The sequence below is a fragment of the Equus asinus genome, chromosome X, assembly GCF_041296235.1.
Source record: "Equus asinus isolate D_3611 breed Donkey chromosome X, EquAss-T2T_v2, whole genome shotgun sequence".
NCBI lineage: Eukaryota > Metazoa > Chordata > Mammalia > Perissodactyla > Equidae > Equus > Equus asinus.
Window position 1 is genome coordinate 97277353 of NC_091820.1, and position 21644 is coordinate 97298996.

A 21644-nucleotide genomic window follows, 5' to 3' on the forward strand; every position below is an offset into this window, starting at 1 on the left:
TGAAGAAAATATAATGCAAAAAAAGCATGCTAAAAAGAGTTCTGAGCAGTCACATTTATAAATTAGGATATAAAAATCCTACATAAATTATTAACAATTATATCTGGCATAATGGCAAACGATGAACCAGAAAAGACAAATCAGGAGTCGTTCAAGAATAGAAAAACATTTCAGATTGAGCAAAATACAAACATTCACTTTATAATATTAATGAAAAAATCTCAGTGAATCTCAGTACATGCTTTAAATCCCTTTGCTAACATCACAATGCTTGTTTCATGGTGAAATACTAGTATTACCATCAATAGAGACAAGATTCACAAAAATTGAATCCTCTCATCAGAACTTTTATTTGTCATCTGGTATATTAGAAAAATCTTATGAAAGGACTTGAAAAAGGATTTTACTGCAAAGACCTAGAAAAAGTATCACAAAATTACATGCAGGTGAATCCCCTGGTCAGGGGTGGGGGGCACATGATTGACTTACACATCTGAAATACAATTGTGGGAAAGCAAAGAGTTGTGTGTGTTCAGAGAAAGAGCTGTGGACATGTTCAGGAAGAAAAGCATTTCACCAAGTCACTTAATTTATATTAGTTGTTGCTGCTTCGAAATGCCAACATTTGTCACGCCATCAAATGTTTTACCAAAGTTATTCTAGCACACTGGTCTCGTGCATAATGTATTAGAAGGTATTTTAATATATTGAATCCATTAGAACAGTAGTGTGTTTTGGCTGTTTTGCACTTATAAATTCAGAAAGTGAACAGAAGTATTAACAAAAAGCATTTAAATGCACTATAATTTGGTTGAGAGTGCAGGGTGACTGAGACAGATGAATCTGATAACTAGAGAGAAAAACCTAGCTTGATGTTGAAGGCTGGAAGGGACAATGGGTACATCTGATATTTACCCTAGTGGGTGAATGAGGAACAAAGGGACTAAGTAAACAATCATATACTAATGTTGTGTTTTATGAAGAAGACTAAAGGGAAATGGCTTTAACTATAGAAAATAGCATATAAGCATGAATCCGAGGAAAACAGTGTTAAGAGAAAAAAACTACCACAAATGTTTCTTTGAATTCATTTTAATACATAATGGAAACAAACAAACAAAAAGTGCATAAATAGATAAATCAAAAATCTCAAGAAACAATACCTTTATCAAGCTCCCTGGACTCTGAAATTACTACTCTATTTCATTCAGATTTATTTGCTTTTATTCTTTTCCAGTGTATAATCTTTCATGTTTAAAAATGTAAACCTTAAGGACCTGCAATTATGCTCCACTCTGATGATGGGAGCGTCCAATGAGAGCAGTTCCTGCCCCATTCTCCACTGGCTCAGCCAATGAAGGACCTGTCTTTTACATTATATTAAGTGAAACATGGTGATCCATCAAGAGAAATAAGATGACTCTCCCCCCACCATCTTTTTCCTCAAGCTATCTGAATATTGAGTTATTTTATTTTATTTTTCACCTTCAAATGTATATGCCTGACAAAATGAAGTTCACCACCTTAACTTGGCAGGATGAAAACCTCACCCCAGGACAGAGGCGAATAAAATGGGGTAGGTCCTGATTCCTAACCCATTGTCATCCCCCACTCCTTGATTTTGGGCTGTCACTCCTGGGTAAGAAGAGAATGAGTATGGGGCAAGGGAGGAGGAAGCTTGAAAAAGTGGTCATTTATTCTTTTTCCTTAATATGAGGGACTTTAAAAACAAATCTAGGATCACTGGTGGACATGAATGGAACACGAGAGCACATGTACTCCCCTCTAGCAGGTCATCAATCCAGTCCTTGACATGCTGTCTCGTGTCCGTCTGAGGGTTGTGACATGGCTAGTCCTGCTCATCATAGCCTCTGCTGTTGCCCTAAAATTCTTCTGAAATCCTGAAACCTGTCCATAATGTAACTAAGTCTTCCTTCAGAGTCTTCCTACACAGAGGTAAGTGTGAACAACGTCAGCTCCTGGGAGCTGAAGTTAGGCAGGGACCATATGACTTTGGTGGACATGATGTTTGACCAGACAGTTTATCACGCACCACTGGGGATTTTGTTTTAAGAAAGCATAAGATTCATAGGTGTTGCTTTTGTTAAAATAATTGGACTGTCGTAGTTAATTCTATCCCTTCTAGGAACTCATTGTTCTTTCCCAGATGGGATCTTCCCAGAGAGGTGAAGGGCCTTACCCAAGCTCACATAGCTACTGGGTCAGAACTGTCACCAGGACCTCGTGGTGATCTCCTGAATTTCGCTCTAGTGTCTGGTCCATCAGACATGGTATTAGCCTTTGAGTATTTGAACCTATCAGGAGCTTATAGAAACTGTGCCTCTCTGCATTGATCTGCTTGACAGGAAATACTTTAAAATAAAAGCTAATGCAGTGTTAATTTGCTTGACCTACCTCAATCTCCATTGGGGTAATTAATTCAAATTAAAATGCATTAGCATGTTTTCCCTTGACAAATTCCAACAGCTAAGGATGTCAGAGACCAGGTTGAGTTCCAAGGGCCACTTCAGCTTTTCTCTCTCCCTGAATCTTTCCTGTGGCCTCGAATGTGCCCCCATTTATGATTCCATGGATATGTGGTTTTACAGGCAGGAAGGAGGTGGAGGGATTACAATGGAAGTATTGGTGTCGTATTTGTGGTATTTATTCCATGTTGTTGTTTGTATCTGTAACTTGTTCATTTTCATTTCTGTATAGTAATGCATTATAGGACTATAACACTATTTTTCTGTTGATGGACATTTGCATTGCTTTAAGTTTTGAGCTTAATCATCAGTCTTGTTTATGTCTTCTGGTGACACAAGGACTCATTTCTATTGAAATACACCAGGAGTGCAACTGCTGAGTCAGAATAAGCATGAATGCTTAGCTTTAATAGATACTGACAGTTTTCCAAAGTAGTTGTATCAATTTACACTTCCACCTAAAATATATTTGTGGGTTCCAGTTACTCTATATCTTTGCCAACATTTGATATGGTTACTCTTTTGACTGTTATCCGTTCTCCCATTTCATAGATGGGAAAACCAACTGGGCCTAAAAGAGATTAAATACTTTTTTAAAGTATGTGCTGAATCTGAATTCTAGACTCTTCTCAGTATACCAGGCCATCAACTATTACATTATGGGCTTTCAGCACTCAAGAATTAGTTGTTTCAAAAATACATGGAATGATTTTTCTGTAAGTTTAAAATTATATTAAAATAAAAGTTTACCCCCCCCACCAATGAATGGAATGCTACCTATACCCTGATATGCGTCTGTATTAGTACTCACTCAACATCGTATCTTAATGACGATGGTTGTGGTGGTGGTGGAGATTTAGTTGTTCCTTTTGGTCTAAGACATGGGCTGACAAAATTTTTTGTAAAGAGCCAGATAGTAAATGTTTTGGGCTTTGCAAGCTATTTACAATTTCCTTTACTGCTAGTATTATTATATCCTCTGTACAGGTTGTTCTGGTTAATATTGCTGCATAACAAATTACTCCAAAAGTTAGCGGCTTAAAATAATCATTTATATTCAGTAAGTGTCAGGTGCTAGGTTCTTCTTTGGGATCTTTTCTGATGTTTAGGTCAGATGTCAGCTGGGACAGCAGTCATCTGAAAGCTGGACTGGGATGGACATCCGAGAGGGCTCATTCACATGGCTGGCAGTTACTGCTGGCTGTTGGATCAGAAGTCAGGCAGAGCTGTCAACCAGAGAGGTTACACATGGTCTTTCCAGCATGGTAGTCTCAGGGTAGGCAGAATTGTTACATGGTGGCTGCTTCCCCCAGACCATTGTTACACGGGTCTGCATCCCAAAAGACCAGCTAGATCTTCATGGTGTTTTCTGACCAAGCCTCAGAAGTCACAAAGTGATTTCCATTGTACTCAGTTGATCAAAAGAGTCACAAGTCCTCTCAGATTCAAAGGGAGGAAACATAGTCCACATTTCTCAATGAGAACAGTGGCAAGGTCACATGTGGATTGGGATATATCATCTTTGGAAATTAAATCTGTCCTCCAGGTGAACAAATGGATGCAATCTGCATATAGATATGCATTGAAGCAATGTTGTTAATAGCGAAAGTATAGAACATTTCTAATGTTAGCCCATGGAGGTTTGATTAAATAAGTTGTGATAAATCTAAAGAGTAAAATAATATGCAACCATTAAAATGTATAAGGTAGTTCTATCTATACTTACATGGGAATGTGCTGAAGATATACTTTTGAAAAATTTTTATTTTTTATTTTTTAAATTTTTTAAAAAGATTTTATTTTCCTTTTTCTCCTCAAAGCCCCAGCACATAGTTGTATAACCAAGTTGTAAGTCATTCTAGTTCTTCTATGTGGGATGCTGCCACAGCATGGCTTGATGAGCAGTGTGTAGGTCTGCACCCAGGATCTGACTCTGTGAACCCCAGGCTGCCAGAGTGGAGCGCATGAACTTAACCACTCGGGCATGAGGCTGGCCCCTGAAGATATACTTTTAAGTGGAAGAATCAAGTAGCAGAACAGTATATATGGTATAATTCCAGTAAATATGTAAAGTGTATGTATGAAATAAACAAAAAATTTAATAATATACAACATACAGATCTACTTTCTGCGTTATACATGTTTGTGTTTTTCTGAAATTCTTATAATAACAACATAGGTAACTTTTAGCTACGTGAATAAGAAACCTTAAAGTTTTTATAACTTTTGATTTGTCAATTCAATTTCTTAGAATAAATTCAGAGAAAATGATCAGACAAGTACACCAAGATATAAATACAAAAGTATCTTTAATAGAGAAAAATTTACATGATCTTAATTCAGTCTGTTGTATAGAAAATCTATATAATAAAACACTTTGAAATCAACAAAATTATGAGATTTTTTAAAATAGCTTTATTGATATATAATTCTTATACCATATAATTCATCCACTTAGAGTGCATATTTCAGTGGTCTTTAGCTATTCACAGAGTTGTGCCACCATCACCACAATCAATCTTAGAACATTTTTATCACCCCAAAAAGAAACCTTATACTCCTTAAAAGTCACTACCCATTTCACCTCATCTTCCTCTCAAGTTCTAGGCAACTTCTAATCTGCTTTCTCTCTCTATGGATATGCCTATTTTAGACATTTCATATTGGTGGAATCATACCATATGTGGTTTTTTATGAATAACTTCTTTCACTTAGTACAATGTTTTCAAGGTTCATCCATGTTTTAGCATGTATCAGCACTTTGTTCCATTTTTATTGCCAAATAATATTCCATTGTGTGTATATACCACATTTTATTTATCCATTCATCAGATGATGGACATTTAGGATATTTCCACTTTTTAATTATTATGAATAATGCTGCCAAGAACATTTGCATGTAAGTTTTTGTGTGAACATAGTTTTTTACTTCTCTTGAATGTTTACCTAGAAGTGGAATTGTCAAGTCATATGGTAACTCAACGTTTAACATTTTGAGAAACTGCCAGACAGGCTGTTTTCCACAGTAGCTGCACCATTTGACATTCCCATCATCACTGTGTGATGGTTCCAATTTCTCTACATATTTGACAATACCTGTTATTATCGATCCTTTTTTTTTTTTTTTTTTGCTGACGAAGATTCACCCTGAGCTAACGTCTGTTGCCAATCTTCCTCTTTTTGTATGTGAGCTGCTGTGACAGCATGGCCACTGACAGAAGAATAGTGTAGATCTGTGCCCAGGAACTGAACCTGGGCCACTGAAGTGGAGCACACCAAACTTAACCACTAGGCAACCAGGGCTGACCTGACTTTTTGATTATATCCATCCCAGTGGGTATGAAGTGGTATCTCATTGTGGTTTTGACTTGCATTTCCTTGATGGCTAATGATGTTGACCATCATGCTTATTGGCCATTTGTATATTTTGTTTGCAGAAATACCTATTCAGATCCTTTGCCCATTTTTAAATCAGATTCTTTGTTTTTATATTGAGTTGTAGGAGTTCTTTATATATTCTAGATATAAGTCCCTTATCAAATATATTACCTCCAGAAATTTTCTCCCATTCTGTGGATTGTCTTTTCACTTTCTTAATGGTGTTCTTAAATCACAAAAGTTTTAGATTTTGATAAAGTCCCATTTATCTATATTTCTTTTGTTGCTTGAACTTTTGGTGTCATATCTAAGAAACCATTGCCTAACCCAAGGTCATGAAGAATTGCACCTATATTTTTTTCTAAGAGTTTAATAATTTTAGTTCTTACATTTAGGACTGATTTATTTTGAGTTAAGTTTTGTATATGGTGTGAGGTGAGGGTCCAAATTCATTTTTTTGCATGTGGATATTTAGTTGTCTCAGCATCATTTGTTGAAAAGACTGTTCTTTCACATTGAATTTTCTTGGCACTCTGGCTAAAAATCAATTGACCGTAAATGTGAGGGTTTACGTCTGGATTCTCAATTCTATTCCATTGGTCTATATGTCCTGTCCTGATTCCTTTAGCTTTATAGTAACTTCTGAAATCCGCAAGTGTGAGGCTTCCAATTTTGTCCTTTTTCATGATTGTTTTGTCTGTTCTGAATCCCTTGCATTTCTGCATGAATTTTGGGATCAGCTTGTCAATTTTTGCAAAGAAGCCAGCTGAGATTTTGATAGAGATTGTGTTGAGTACGTAGATGAATCTGGGAAATATTGCCCATCTTAACAATAGTAAGTCTTCCAATCTATGAACATAAGATATCTTTCAATTTATTGAGGATTTCTTTCAACAATATTTTTTAGTTTCAGTGTACAAGTCTTGGACTTTTTAAGTAAATTTATTTCTAAGTGTTTTATTCTTTTTGATGCTATTTTTGACAAAAATGTTTTCTCTTCGAATTTTTCATTGCTAGCATATAGAAATAACAATTGATTTTTGTATATTGATCTTGTATTCTTTTGCATTGCTGAACTCGTTAGTTCTCATAGTCCTTTAGTGGATTCCTTAGGATTTTCTATATACAATATCATGTCATCTGCAAATAGAGAGAGTTTTACTTCTATCCTTCCAACCTGGATGCCTTTTATTTCATTTTTCTTGCCTACTCTGAAAAGAATTTGAGTGTATGTCATAAAATAGGGCTCTTTGTTTTCCTTTAACTATTGAACTAATTATACAAATATAATTTCTGTAATAACCTATTTTTTTTTTACTACTGATTCAGAAGTGCTTCCTTATCACATACTAAAAACTTATATTTGGGGATGTTAGTGGGCTTTCTCTGTTTTATTCCACTTACTGTGCTTATTCCAGTACTACACTGAGTTAAGACTGTAGCTTTCTAAATCATTCTGCTTCTTTGAAGTATGAGTTCCTCCACCAGGTATAAATGAAATCCACACCAAACAAGATAAGGTAACTAGCATAGTGCCTGGCACATAGGTAGCATTTTCTAGAGGGCAAAACTACATCCTGTGGTTATCCTTTCTGTCCCACCACCCATAGCAGTTTAGGATTATTCATAGTTAACAATTATTTTTACTGTGCATTGAGCACCCATCATAAAAGAATTAATTACTTTTCCAAACCAAACATCCAAAGATAACCAAGGAAAACAAATGTACTAAGATGTCATGTAACCAAATCTGTACTGATGGACACAGATGGACAACTGTGATGGCCCATTTTTTTTCCATTTTAATCAAAGCCTACAGAATCACTGCTGTAGCCCCAGTTCCAGCAAAGAATAAATGCATAATAAACAATTGTTATGGGAACTTTTTAAATATAAAACGTTTTAAAACAGAAGATTCAATTTTAACACTTTATTATCTCTGTGGGTAAATATTAGAAGTGGAACTGCTGAGCCAAAATGTCAAATATTTTTATTTTTAAACAATTCACAAAGTTGCCCTTCAGAAAATTTTTACCAATACACTCAACAAGAGCAGGGAAGAGTGCCATGTGTCCGCAGTCTCTCAATAAATCTGATACACATTTTCATGTAATCAAATCTATCAACATTTTCCTTCATTGTTCGTCTCTTTGTTATCATATTTTTAAAGGCCTTCCTTCACGTGGAAACCGAGGCTACTTATTCAGAGCTTGTTATAACAAGGGAGACAGCCACCATCACTTGTGTTTTGGCAGAGACTTAAAGGCAGGCAGGGGAATGGGAAAGCTTTAGAGTGAAAAAAGGGGAGACTTCAGGTATTCTCTGAATGGAGGTTGTTAGCCTGGGGAAGCTGGAGGCAGGCTAAGTAGAAGCAGGGCATTTTATGTGATTGGTTTGGGGAGCTTGCTCTAGTTGGCGGTGGGGCAAAAATTGGGAGGCTGGCAGTCTCTGATCAAGTCCTGAAGATTGCTGCAGAGGCTGTGGTCTGGCTTCCTGGGCTGCTCGCTGCAGAGGTCGTGGGTTACAGTTCTATTGTCATATATGGGTTGGTCATTGTCCGTTGTATATTCAGTCTCTCCCTTTAAAAAAATCGTTCTTTTATTCTGTTTCAAATAAAATTTCATTTTTAGATATAAATGTTTAATTCATTAGAAAATTTATGTTTGTGCATGTCTGAAGCAAGGGACAATTTCATTTTGAGGGGAACAGTTTTCCTAATCCTTTCTAAAGTGCGACATTCTACTCTTTGTACAGTATTAAAGTTCACATTCATACGATTTCATTGGGTGGGTCTACGTTCTGTCAGTGGCATTTATGAGCAACATCGTCAAGACTCCTCCCCCGGACCGCCCAACCTATTAAAAAAAAAAAGCCTCTGTATTTTTTACTAAAATTCTTTCTTTGACCAGCTTCTCAAGAAGAGGAAAAGGACAAAAGGGCCCCGAGAAGTGAGGGGGACCTGCCCTGAAGAAGCAGGGGGTGGAAGGCCGACGCCGCTAGTGGGCGGGGCGTGGGGGCGAGCTGGGGTGACGCGAAGTTCACGTGACCGCCTGGGCGCAGATGTGGGCACCAGTCCGGGTGTCCGCCCTGCCTCCCCGCGGTCCGACCCGGAGCTGTCTGCGAGCTCTTAATTGTTGCTCCAGGTTCTTTCAGGTCAGTGTAAGGACCTTCGTCGCTGCCTGGGGACCACCAGAATGGGGAGGAGGACCGAGCATGGGAGGGAAAAAGGTTGGGGATGGGGTCCGGGTCGAAGGAAGCTGGCCCGAGTGCAGATAGAGATGGCGGTGGGAAAATGGCTAAGGGGGGCAAGCGGCCAATGGGCGGAGGGTGGGGAAGGCGGACACCCCAAGTCCCCGTGCCCCTTTTTTCCGCACCTCCTCCTCTCTGACTTCCGTCCATTTTAGAGCCGGGGATGGTGAGCTGGGGGCGCCCCAGCAGTGAGACAGTGGAAATAAACCCCCTTTTACCACAACGTATGTAGAGAAAAAAGTTGACCTCGAGGGTGGGGAGGCGAGTTGCCTCCCGGAGAGAAGGACGCAGAGATCCAAAATTAGTTTGGAAAACATCCTGGTGTGGCGCTCGAGGCGTGAAAATAAATGGCGGCTGGGGTGCGGGGGGTGGAGGAGGTTGGGGAGGGAACCCTTGGGTGTGGAGGGCCGGGATTCAGGAAAGGTACCCGAGTCCCTGTGCATCCACCGAACGCCCAGCCCCTGTCTGCTGTCTGTCTGCAGGTCTGCGTGTCTGCTGTTGTCAGCACTCTGCTAGACTAGAAAAGGAGGAGAAACCTGTCCAGAATTCCCGCAGGTCAGTGAAGGAGGGCTGTTGCTGGACAGGGACTCAGAGCAGTGGGGAGTGTGGAGGGCATGGGCTGGGCAGAATTTGGGGCCCCACTGCCTACCTCCCAACACATTTACACACCCACTATGCCACGCTGAGCAAACATGGAGAAAATGGTAGGGCCTGCCAGGAAAACGGTTGGGAGGAGTGATGGGGTAAAAAGGTGGGCAGAAGGCGCAATTAGGGGTCGGACCAGGTCAGGGGAACCCTGACAAGGGGCGAAATGCAAGTACTATCCGGACCTGCGTTCCACTTCCAAGCCCTCAGTCTCCCTTGTCTCCTCTTTGTCTCCTCTTTCCCCTAACCCCAGGACAGGGTAAGGAGGGGAAATCTCAACATGGAAAAACTCTGCAATGAAAAGGAAGAAATGCCTGAGAACCAAGGAAAGATGGAAAACAAAGAACAGCCACTCGATATGGGAAAGCCGGAAGTAGCTTGTAGTCTGGAAGACAAGGAGAAGTTAGAAAACGAGGGAAAGACAGATCACGAGGGAAAGACAGAAGATGAGGAAGTACTAAATGATAAGGAGAAGCCAGAGAGTGAGGCAAAGCCAGAAGAAGGAGAAAAAGCAGAGAGCCATGGAAAGCCAGAAAACCAGGGAAAGCCAGTGAGCCAGGGAAAGCCAAAAGAAGAAGGAAAACCAGAGACCCAGGGAAATCCAGAGAGCCAGGGAAAGCCAAAAGAAGAAGAAAAGCCAGCCAGCGAACCAAAGGCTGCAGGAAAGCGCCCAGCTGGGGATGATGTACCCAGGAAAGCCAAGAGAAAAACCAACAAGGGGCTGGCTCAGTGCCTCAAGGAATATAAGGAGGCCATACACGATATGCATTTGAGCAATGAGGAGATGATAAGAGAATTTGATGAGATGGCTAGGGTGGAGGATGAGGTGAAGAAAACCAGACAGAAATTGGGGGGGTTTATGTGGATGCAAAAAAGCTTACAGGACCCCTTCCACCCGAGGGGCCCAAGGGAACTCAGGGGTGGTTGCAGGGCGCCACAAAGGGGCTTTGAAGACATTCCTTTTGTGTAGTGCCCTGGCCTCCATGGGCCAGGCCCTGTGCTTTAACCTTAGGCTAATACTTTACTTTAGGTGTCATTCTTGTTATCCAACCGCAGCCCTCTGTGTTTCAGTAGCAGATATTCATCCGTTGCATGGAAAAATGTTTATAGTGCATTATAAAATTAAAAAGAAAACAGTTTGCAGCACCATATATACAGCATCAGTTCATTTTTCTAAATCTGCAAAGATATTTACCTAGTGATCTATGTACAGAAAAAAACTCTAAAAGCTGTGTCCACTAAAAGATGAACAGTGGTTATCTGTGGGTGATTTTTTTTCCTGTTCCTTTTTTGTTCGACATATGTTTTCTCCTAAAAACACAGATTACTTTTGTCATAAAAACAATGAAAGACAAAAAATAGGAAAACCATATATACCAAGCAATCAAAATAACTGTTCAGTGAGTTTATGAAGGCAGTGGAGACACAAAGTTCTTGGTGTCAGGATGTAAAATGATGCATAAAACTCACATTATCTCTGGGGCTCGAAGCTGGAAGTATGAACCTGGCAGTTATTACAGATCCATTTCTCTAAGGAACAGTCTTGTCATCTGTGAAATGGGGATAAAACTTGCCTTGCAAGGCTGTGGAGAAGATCAGATGAGGTCCTGAGTGTGTGAACTGTGTTGGGCTGGCTCCTGCCCTCTCCCCTGCACTTGCAGGACCAGAACTCCATCAGATGTTTGGGGGAGAGCTGAGGGAGCTCTCACCTGTGTCCAGGAAGAAAGGTGGGTGTCACTCTCCCCTGGGTAATACCATGACTGATGGGCACTGTGCCTCTTGTCATGGGCTCTGCACCCTCCTGAGGGCGCCACTGCTGCCGGTGGGCTGGAGACCACGATGGACTAAGGCAACACTGTCTCATCAGAAGGGTCAAGAATTCTTCTCTACCCAAATCAGAGTTACTCTAAGTCAGGTGGGTAGTACACAATTGTCACTTAGGCCTTGATATTTCATAAAATTTTTATGAAACATCCCTTTCTAAGTTTTCGGTTGGTTTGTGTGTGTTTTTGCCTACAGCCGTCTCCTCTGGATTTAGATACTGGAGATTGAGCCAGGAGAAAAATCTGAGTGACCAGATGCTATGCTATTCTCACCTGTTAATCTCTTGTCTGCTGAGACCTTTTTCTTAGAAGGAGTTGTCTCCCAGGAAACTCCTGTTAAGCCCTGCCTTGCCATCTCAACAGACCCATCTACCTATGTGATTTTTTTTCCTGGCTTTTTATTAGCCTTTTATTTGCTTATACTGTTTTTTTAAAATAAACTTTTATTTTAGGACAGTTGTAGATTCACGGAATTATTGCATAGATAGAACAGAGTTTCTGTATACCCCAAACCCAGTATTCCCTATTATTAACATCTTACATTAGTGTGGTGCATTTGTCACAGTGAAGCAATATTGATACATTATTATTTACCAAATCACTTACTTTGTTCAGATTTCCTCAGTTTTTCCTTAATGTCCTTTTTCTCTTCCAGGAACTCACCCAGGTTACCACCTTACATTTAGTCGTCATGTCTCCCTAGGCTCCTCTTGGCTGTGACGTTTTCTGACCTTCCCTGTTTTTGACGCCCTTGACACTTTTGAGAAGTACTGGTCAGATATTGTGTATAATGTCTCACAGTTTCGATCTGTTGAGTGTTTTTGGGAAGAGGACCACAGAGGTAAATTTTATCTTTAGTCTTACAGACTCCACTCATTTCCAAAGTTACCTATGTCAGCACCTTATTGTCCTGTCTTTTTCAGTGAGGTTATTTCATATATTTGTAATACACTCAGATTCTTTAGTCACCTTCTGCATTTTTGGGGCTGCTGTTATAAATGGTATTTTTAAATTTCAAATTCCAATTGTTCATTGCTGGTATATAGGAAAGCAATTGACTTTTGTGTATTGACCTTACATCTTATGACCTTGTGACCAAGAGTTTGTTAATGCTTTGGCATTTTCTACATAGACAATCATGTCATCTGCAAATGAAGACAGTTTTATTTCCTGCATTTCAATCTGTATCTGTTTTATTTCCTTTTTTGTCTTAATTGCACTCGCTAGGGCTTCCAGTATGATGTTTAACAGGAGCAATGAGAAAGGATATCCTTGCCTTGTTCCTGATCTTAACGTGAAGTGTCCGCTTTCTCTCACCATTAAGTATGATGTTAGTCATGGGTTTTTTATAGATAGTCTTTATCAAATTGAGGAGTTCTCCTCTAATCTTAGTTTGAGAACTTTTATGAATGGGTGTTGGATTCTGTCAAATGTTTTTTCTGCATCAAGTGATAAGATCATATGATTTTTCTTCTTTAGTCTGTTCATGTGGATTATATTGATTGATTTTCAAGTGTTGAATCAGCCTCGCATATCTAGAATAAATCCCACTTATTAGGTGCACAATTTTTTATACACTGGATTAAATTTTCTAATGTTTTGTTGAGGATGTTGTGTCTGTGTTCATGAGAGATGTTGGTCCGTAGTTTTCCTTTCTTATAACGTCTTTTATCTGGTTTTGGATTTAGACTAATACTAGCCTCACAGAATGAGTCAAGTGTTCTATTTCTATTTTTTGGAAAAGTTTACAGAGAACTGGTATTATTTTTTCCTTAAATGTTTGGTAGAATTCACTGTTGATTCCTAAATGTTCACTGGTTATCCTTAAATGTTTGGTAGTATTTGGCCCTGGTGATTTTTATCTTTGGAAGGTTATTGATTATTGATTCAATGTCTTTAATAGATACAGGGTTATTCAGGTTATCTTTTTCTCCTTGTGTGAGTTTTAGTAGTTTCTATTTTTTCAGGAATCAGTCCATTTCGTCTAAGTTATCACATTTGTAGGCATAGAGGTTTTTATAGTTTTCCTTTATTATCTTAATGTCCCTGGGCTCAGTAGTGATAACCCCACTTTCATTTCTGATATTGTTGATGTGAGTCTTCTTTCTTTTTTTCTTGGTCACCCTGGGAAGAGATGTATCAATTTTATTTATCTTTTCAAAGAACCAGCTTTTGGTTTCATTGATTTTTCTCTATTGTTTTCCTGTTTTCACTTTCATTGATTTCTTCTCTAATTATTTCTTTCCTTCTGCTTGCTCTAGGCTTAAATTATACTTTTTTTCTTTAGTTTCCTAAGGAGAAAGCTTAGGTTATTTATGTTAGATCTTTCTTCTTTTCTCTTATATGCATTTAAGCTAGAAATTTCCTTCTAAGCACTGCTTTTGCTACATCTCAAAAATTTTGATATGTTGCAAGTTATTTTTACATTTCTTTCGAGAATTCTTCTTTGACTCGTGTTATTTAGAAATGTGTTCTTTAATTCCCAAATATTTTGGTTTTCCATCTATCTTTCTCTTATTTATTTCTAGTTTAATTCCATTGAGAGCAGACTTTTATGATTTCTATTCCTTTAAATTTGTTAAGGTGTATATTATGGCCCAGAATCTGGACTCTCGTGGTGGATGTTCTGAGTAAGCTTGAAAAAAATGCATTCTGATGTTAGATGAAATGTTCTATAAATGCCACTTAGATCAACTTGATTGATAGTGCTGTTCAGGTCAACTGAATCATTATTGATATCCTGCCTGCTTAATCTATCAATTACTGACTGGGAGGTGTTGAAGTCTTCAACCCTAATCATGGATTTGTTTCTCCTTTCAGTTTTATCTGTTTTTGCGTCATATATTTTGACGCTTTTGTTAGGTGCATACATGTGTAGGATTATGTGCGTTTTTTTTCAGAATTGATCTCTTTATCATTATGTAGTGCCCCTTTTTATCTCTGATAATTTTACTTGTTCTGCAGTCAGCTTTGTCCTAAATTATACAGCTACTCTAGCTTTCTTTTTTGTCCAGCTTTCTTTCGATTGGTGTAGTGTGGTATATCTTTCTCCATTGCTTTACTATTAACCTCTCAGAGTCTTTATATTTAAAGTGGGCTTTGTATACACAACATATAGTTGGGTTTTTTTAATCCACTCTGAAAATTTCTATCTTTAATAGGTGTATTTAAACCATTCACATTTAAAATGATTCTTTTTATATTTGGATTAATATCGACCATGTTTATAACTGTTTTCTATTTGTTGTCGGAAGCTTCTTTTTCTGACTTCTCTATTTTTAATTGAGTATTTTCCGTGATTCCACTTGCCTTCTCTCTTGGCGTATCAATTACATTTCTTTCTAAAATATTTTTAGTGATTTCTCTTGAGTTTACAATATGCAGTTTTAACCAACATCACTTTCAAATAACACTATTCTGCTTTCTTATATATAGCGCAGTTACCTTATTACAGAGTATTCGTTATTCACTTCACTTATCCATATGCTATAATCACTCAATACATTGTTACTATTATTACTTTAGACAAACAGATATCTTTTATTCAATTAAGAATAAGAAAAATAAAGATTTCATTTTACTTTCATTTATTCTATTTCCAGTGCTCTTTATGTAGATATGAGTTGCTGACCTATATCATTTTCCTTCTGCTTGGAGAAAATCTTTTAACATTTCTTGAAGCGAAGGCTTGCTGGTGCTGAATTTCATCAGTTTTTGTCTGAGACAAAGTGTTTATTTTGCCTTCACTTTTGAAGGATAATTTTGCTGAATATGGAATTTTAGGTTGGTGGGTTTTTTCTTTCAACACTTTAAATATTTCCATAGTTACAGAGATAGGAGTGTTAACACTGAAATGCTTATTCATCAACACTCATTTCTTTATTTCTCCTTGTAGTTCTGTCAAATTTTTTTTTTTATTTTGAGGTCAAGTTAGTAAGTGCGTACAAATTTAAAATATCATGAAGTGACACGCCTTATGTGTTGTAATGCTTCTTGTTTTAAAGTCTATTTTGTTATTAATTTAACTATAATGGGCTTCTTTTGATTAGTGTTTTTATGTTATACTTTTTTCTGTACTTTTACTTTCAGTGTTTATGTATCTTTATATTTCAGATATGTCTTTTGTAAACAGTATATAGTTGGATTTTTTCCGCTCTGAAAATCTTTGTCTTTTAATTTCTTCATGTAAGCCACTTATATTTAATATACTTACTTATATTAATAGATATAAGTTAACTATTGTGCCAAATTCCTTCTCCATGTCCTATCTGATCTATGTTAGTTTTCTCTTCTTTATTGATTATTTTCTTATTTTTCACTTTTATTAGCTTAGGAGTTTTACACTCTTTTACTTTTCCTTAATGGTTATCTGGCAATTATAGCACACAGTCTTGCCTTATCAAAGGCTAATATTAATTTATGCTTTTACACACTCCCCAGATAATGCCAGAATTTCAAATACTTTTACTCCGGCTCTCTTGACTCATATGTTATTGATCAATATGAATTAACAAAATATTATTGTTTTATGTAGCATTGATTTAAATTTAAAGATTTTATTGTATTTTTCCTTTTTCTCCCAAAACTCCCTGGTACATAGTTGCATATTTTTAGTTGTGAGTCCTTCTAGTTGTGGCATGAGGGATGCCACCTCAGCATGGTTTGATGACTGGTGCCATGGCCATGCCCAGGATCCAAACAGGTGAAACCCTGGGCTGCTGAAGCGGAGGGTGTGAACTTAGCCACTCAGCCATGGGGCCCGCCCCTATATTTAAATAGATAGTTATCCTTTTAATCACTGTTTATTCCATCCTTCATCTTGTCTTTCATCTGGAATCATTTTCCTGTTATCTGGGAAATGCCTTGTAGCATTTAGTATTTCCTTTTGTTCCTGCCTGCTGCTGGCAAACTCTGTTTGTTTTTGTTTATTTGTAAAGGTCTTTATTTCACCTCATTTTTGAAGGGTATTTTTGCTGGTTATCATTTCTTGATATTATTTTATTTCAAGACACTAAAGATATCATCCCACCATCTTCATGCTTCCATTGTTGCTGTTGAGAATCCAGCAACAAATCAACCTAACATTTGTTCCTTTCAAGGCATACTCTGTTTTTTTTATGGCGACTTTTGTGATTTTCTCTTTATCTTTGTTTCTTTGAAAGTTCACTATTATGCATCTATGTATGAGTTTTTTTTTTTTTTGAAGGAAGACTGGCCCTGAGCTAACATCTGTGCCCATCTTCCTCCACTTTATATGTGGGACACTTAGCACAGCATGGCTTGCCAGTCAGTGCCATGTCAGCACCCAGGATCCAAACCGGCAAACCTCAGGCCGCTGAAGTGGAACATGTGAACTTAACTGCTGCACCACTGGGCCAGCCCCCTATGTGTGAGTTTTTATTTATCCTGTTTGGAATTTGTTGGACTTCTTGGCTCTATGGATCAATGTCTTTCATCAGTTCTGAAAAAATTCTCAGCCATTATATCTTCAAAGATTGCCTCTAAACCATTCCAGTTCTCTTTTACTTCTCGAATTACCAGTAAATGCCTGTTAGATCTTATGATACCCTCCCTTCTGTATTTTCCATGTTTTTGACTACTGTGCAGCCTTATGGATATTTTCTTCTGAACATAATTTCTAATTCTTTAATTCTCTCTTGAGCTGCGTCTATCTGCTGTTAAAGCCATACATTTAGTTTCTAATTTCAGCTAAGTTAATTTTTAGTTTTAGAATTTCCATTTATTTATTTTTTACTTTTTCTGGTTTTTAGTTCTCTGTGAAATTTTCAAAATTGTATTCTATTTATCTGAATACACTAAGCATTGTGGTCTAATGGTCTGTATCTGATAATTCAAATAATTCGAAGCTAATGGATCTGTTTGTGTTGCCTGTTGTCTCTACTGCTTCTTACTTTCTTTGTGTTCCTGCTTATCTTTCTTTGTGGGCATTTTACTTCAACAATTGTTTGTTGAGATAATTTGAGGCTTAGGATGATGGAATCTTACTCCAGAGATTTTGTTTGCATTGGTCAGGCCCATAAGAGTGCTTCCTGTCTGGAACTACCATAATCTATGTTCAAAGCTTAAAGTTTACCAGTCCACCTATATATTGCAAAGTCAAGCTAAAAGACTTTGTGGGGGCTAGTTTATTTCCAGTTTAAAATTACCCTTAAAGTGAAACATTTGAGGTGTATGAGTGATGGTTTGTTAGGAATCCTCTCCCCTTTTAATGAGTCTTGGGCTTTCGTTTTTATTACTCTAGTACATTGAATCTGCCATAGTTTCAACTCAGTTTGGCACTGGTTTATTCCTTAACCACAGATGCCCTCAAGACAAGCATAGTTAATCATATGAGTACTATAAGAAAACATGGGTGAATTCCTCATTGCCTTCATGTAGGAAAAGAGTTCTTAACCATGAACCAAAATCTAGATGCAATAAAAGAAAAGTTTGATAAATTTTACTACTTTTTTTAATGCATGGCAGAAACACTATAAAGTCAAAAAGCAACTAACAAACTGGAAGTATATATTTCCAACATATATAAAAGATAAAGGCCTAATATAGTGTATAAACAACACTTGAAAAATGAGGGGAGAAGGATTGACAATCCAATAGAAATATATGGGGGCCACCCCATGGCTGAGTGGTTATCTTCCTGCACTTGCTTTCACGGCCTGGGATTCCCTCATTCGAATCCTGGGCATGGACCTAACCACCCCTCATCAAGCCATGCTGTGGCGGCATCCCACATAGAAGAACTAGAATGACCTACAACTAGGGTATACAACTATGTACTGGGGCTTTGGGGAGAAAAAAAAAGGAAGATTGGCAACAGATGTTGGCTCAGGGCCAATCTTCCTAAAAAAAGAAAGAAAAATATGGGAAAGATATGAGCAGACAATTCATAATGATATTAAAATTGTCATTAAACATAGAGAAGAGCAAAATAAAATGCCATTGAGATACTACTTCTAACCTATCATATTAGTGAAAATTAAAAATATGTCACACAGGTTGGAAAGGGTGTAGGGAAACAAGCACTCTCCTATATTGCTGATGGGAAAGCAAAAATGAATCTTAGGCTCCGGGGAGGGGACAGCCTGGAGAAGCAATTTGGAAATCATCTGTGCTTGGAGGGAAATGAACAGAGATCACCCAGGAGAGAGGAGGCCAAGGAACACTACCACTATAGGTGGCAGCGCAGCTTCCTAGAGGGCACCATCACCCAGGCCATGGAGTTAGGCTGAGCTGGTCTTGAAAATGGGCTGTGAGGCTCTGTTGCTGAGCGCTCTTGGCGAAGTCGGGTACCCTTCGTGTGATCAGCTGTCACACCCTGCGATCATGAGCATCTCAGAGAGATGCTGTGCAAGGACCTGAAATGCGCCAGGTAAAGCACCTGCGGTAAGGAAGTCGCCTGCCTCCTGCTCTCTCGGTGACTCCCTCTTGGTCACCCGCCCTCCCCACCCCCACGGTCCGCAGCTGCCAGTCCCTCGGGGATGGGGTGGGCGGGGCGGGGCGGGGGCCGAGCCCTGTGACGCGGTGCTCACGTGACCGGCCGGGCGCCGACGTGGGCAGCAGCCCGCGCACTCGCTCGCCGCCCTGCGGTCCCGTCGCCCGCGCGGAACCAGCTCCCCGAGCTGCCCGGGTGGCGGGCGAGGGGCGAGCGGGCTTCAGCGAGCCCGAGGAGGCGCAGGCCGTCCCGGGCCCGCAGGTCAGTGTGGAGGTGGGCGCTGCCGGCGTCCCGGGGCAGAGGTGGAGGTGGGTGGGAGTAGGATCCGGGAGCAGCGGGGAGGGGCCGACGAAGGGGTCCAGGAGATGGGTGAGGAGGGGGACGGGGCGCGGGCAGTGGGGAGGGAGGGACGACCCCGCAGCGGGCCCCGCCGCCTTCTCCTCGACGCCCCTCCTCTGCGCCCTCCATCTATTTTCGAGCCTGCGATGGGGAGGGGAGGGGGCGCCCCCGCAGTGCGACAGTGAAACGTAGACACTTTCTGCTAATAACCCCCCTCACACTCTGCGCCTATGAGAAAATAGCGATCTCCGCGAAAAGCGCTTGGGTTGGGGGCGGGTTGCCTGTTGGGGAGGGGGTCACAGAGACCCAAACAGTTTGGAAAGCATCCTGGTCTGGTGCCCGAGGCCTGAAAGGTAATGGCGGCTGGGATGCAGGGGAAATAGGAGAGGGAAACGTTGGATGACGAGGGCTCAAATTCAGAAAAGAAACCTCAGTCCCTTGAGCGTGCAGCCCTTGCCCCTGTCTGCTGTCTGTCTGCAGGTCTTCGTGTCTGTTCCCAGCACTCTGCTAGGCTAGAAAAGGAGGAACCTGTCCAGAATCTCTGCAGGTCAGTAAAAGGGGGGAGGGGCCCCAGACGGGGACTCCGGGGAGGTGGGTGGAGGGCATGGCCTGGGCAGAATTTGAGGGCCCCACTCGCATCCCACCACCACATACATAATAGACAGGCACGCCGCCACACTGAAGGATGGTACAGAAGGTGGTAGGGCCTGCCAGGGAAAGGGTTGGCTCTGGTGTGTGGGAGGAGTGATGGGGGTAAAGGGGTGGGCAGGAGGCACACTTGGAGGCCGAGGCTGGTCAGGGGAACCCTGACAGGGGACGAGATGCAAGTACTATCCAGACCTGCATTCCGCCCCCAAGCCCTCAGTCTCCCTTGTCTCCTATTCCCCTCACCCCCAGGACAGGAAAAGGAGAGGAAATCTCAACATGGAAAAACTCTGCAATGAAAATGAAGGAAAGCTGGAAAGTGAAGGAAAGACACAAGATGAAGTAGAGCCTGAAGATGAAGAAAAGTCAGATGAGGAAGGAAAACCAGAAGTAGAGGGGCAGCCAGGGCACAAGGGAAAGCTCCAGAATGAGGGACAGCCAGATGATGAGGCACAACCAGAAGATAAGGGAAAGCAGGACAAGCAGGGCCAGTCCGAAGATGAGGGAAAACCACAGGGCGGCGAGGGCAAGCGAGAATCCCAGGCAAAGCCAGAGAGCGAGCGGCGGGCTGCCGAAAAGCGCCCGGCTGAAGATTATGTGCCCCGGAAAGCGAAAAGGAAAACCGACAGGGGGACGGACGACTCCCCCAAGGACTATCAGGAGGACCTACAGGAAAGGCATTTGGGCAGTGAGGAGATGATGAGAGAATGTGGAGATATGTCAAGGGCTCAGGAAGAGCTAAGGAAAAAGCAGAAAATGGGTGGTTTTCATTGGATACAAAGAGATGTACAGGATCCATTCGCCCCAAGGGGCCAACGTGGTGTCAGGGGAGTGAGGGGCGGAGGTCGGGGCCAAAGGGGTTTACATGATATCCCCTATCTTTAATGCCTGTGGCCTTGATTCTGATTTCTCTGATGGGAATATTGCCAACCCTGCTTTCCCTGGCAGGCATTTGCCAGGCTATGTGCTTTAACCTTAAGCTGATACTTTGCTTTAGGTGTCACTCTTGTTACCAGCAGCCTTTTGATCCAACTACAGTGCTCTGTCTGTCAGTGGGGGATTTTCACCCATGTGCATGGAAGAGTTGTTCGTGGTACATTGTAAAATAACAATAAAGAAAAAACAGTTTTCAGAACCGCATACACAGCATCAGCCCATTTTTGTAAAAATATAAATATGTTTGCATAATGCATTTGTGCATAGAGAAAACTCTGAGAGTGTGTGCACTAAAAAGTAGGCAATGGTTTTTCCTGCATGGTAGCCAAAAATAGGTCTCGCCTGTGCTCAAAAATGAGTCCAATCACCTGATGGTTAGGTGCCCCCATGCCATTCCTCTGCGAGTGCGCATCCCCATGCCTTCCCCTCGTTCTAACCGTGTCAGTGGGCACTGCCACCCCTTCTCCTGGATCCTCTACTGTCCTGTGGCTCCCACCACGTGTGATTCTTTTTCTTTGCTCACTCATCTCCACTTTTCCCTGGAAGATATATGGATTATGTAGGTCATAATAAAAAAATAACTAAAACCAGAAAACAATACATAAGAGATTAAACTGTTCAGTGAGCTTATGAGGGCAATGAAGACACTTAAAATTCCTGTTGTCAAAATGTAAAATGCTAAGTAAAACT

At 40.3% G+C, this 21644-nt stretch overlaps 2 protein-coding genes and 1 long non-coding RNA gene across 6 annotated transcripts in view; 2 read left to right on the plus strand and 1 right to left on the minus strand.

Annotated features, from left to right (window-relative positions):
* Nucleotides 1-8746: 8746 nt before the first annotated feature.
* TCEAL4 (transcription elongation factor A like 4) lies at nt 8747-10909 on the plus strand. 2 transcript variants are annotated; one of them, XM_014828502.3, is made up of 3 exons: nt 8747-9017; nt 9596-9668; nt 10012-10909. In XM_014828502.3, exon 3 carries the CDS (start codon nt 10039-10041, stop codon nt 10726-10728), a length of 690 nt encoding a protein of 229 aa, XP_014683988.1. In that variant the 5' UTR covers nt 8747-9017; nt 9596-9668; nt 10012-10038; the 3' UTR covers nt 10729-10909. The 2 variants fall into 2 exon arrangements, with proteins under 2 accessions (XP_014683988.1, XP_044619316.1); XM_044763381.2 differs by having other exon boundaries at nt 8863-9017; nt 10017-10909.
* Nucleotides 10910-11052: 143 nt separating this feature from the next.
* Nucleotides 11053-21153, plus strand: TCEAL3 (transcription elongation factor A like 3). Of its 3 annotated transcripts, XM_070502011.1 has the most exons (4): nt 11053-11673; nt 12237-12422; nt 19854-19920; nt 20271-21153. In XM_070502011.1, the coding sequence occupies exon 4, from the start codon at nt 20298-20300 to the stop codon at nt 20901-20903; it is 606 nt and encodes a 201-aa protein (XP_070358112.1). In that variant the 5' UTR covers nt 11053-11673; nt 12237-12422; nt 19854-19920; nt 20271-20297; the 3' UTR covers nt 20904-21153. The 3 variants fall into 3 exon arrangements, with proteins under 3 accessions (XP_070358112.1, XP_070358113.1, XP_070358111.1); XM_070502012.1 differs by lacking the exons at nt 11053-11673; nt 12237-12422 and adding an exon at nt 16788-18971; XM_070502010.1 differs by lacking the exons at nt 11053-11673; nt 12237-12422 and adding an exon at nt 19012-19295.
* Nucleotides 21154-21306: 153 nt separating this feature from the next.
* The window catches only part of LOC123282435 (uncharacterized), a 40015-nt gene continuing 39677 nt past the window's right edge, over nt 21307-21644 (minus strand). Inside the window, exon 3 of the long non-coding RNA XR_006522506.2 lies at nt 21307-21493. This is a non-coding gene — a long non-coding RNA (uncharacterized lncRNA). The remainder of the gene's footprint in view (nt 21494-21644) is intronic.

What these genes read in the sequence shown, in the direction of transcription:
- TCEAL3 (XM_070502011.1), top strand. Translation starts at nt 20,298, where the DNA reads ATGGAAAAACTCTGCAATGAAAATGAAGGAAAGCTGGAAAGTGAAGGA.
- TCEAL4 (XM_014828502.3), top strand. Translation starts at nt 10,039, where the DNA reads ATGGAAAAACTCTGCAATGAAAAGGAAGAAATGCCTGAGAACCAAGGA.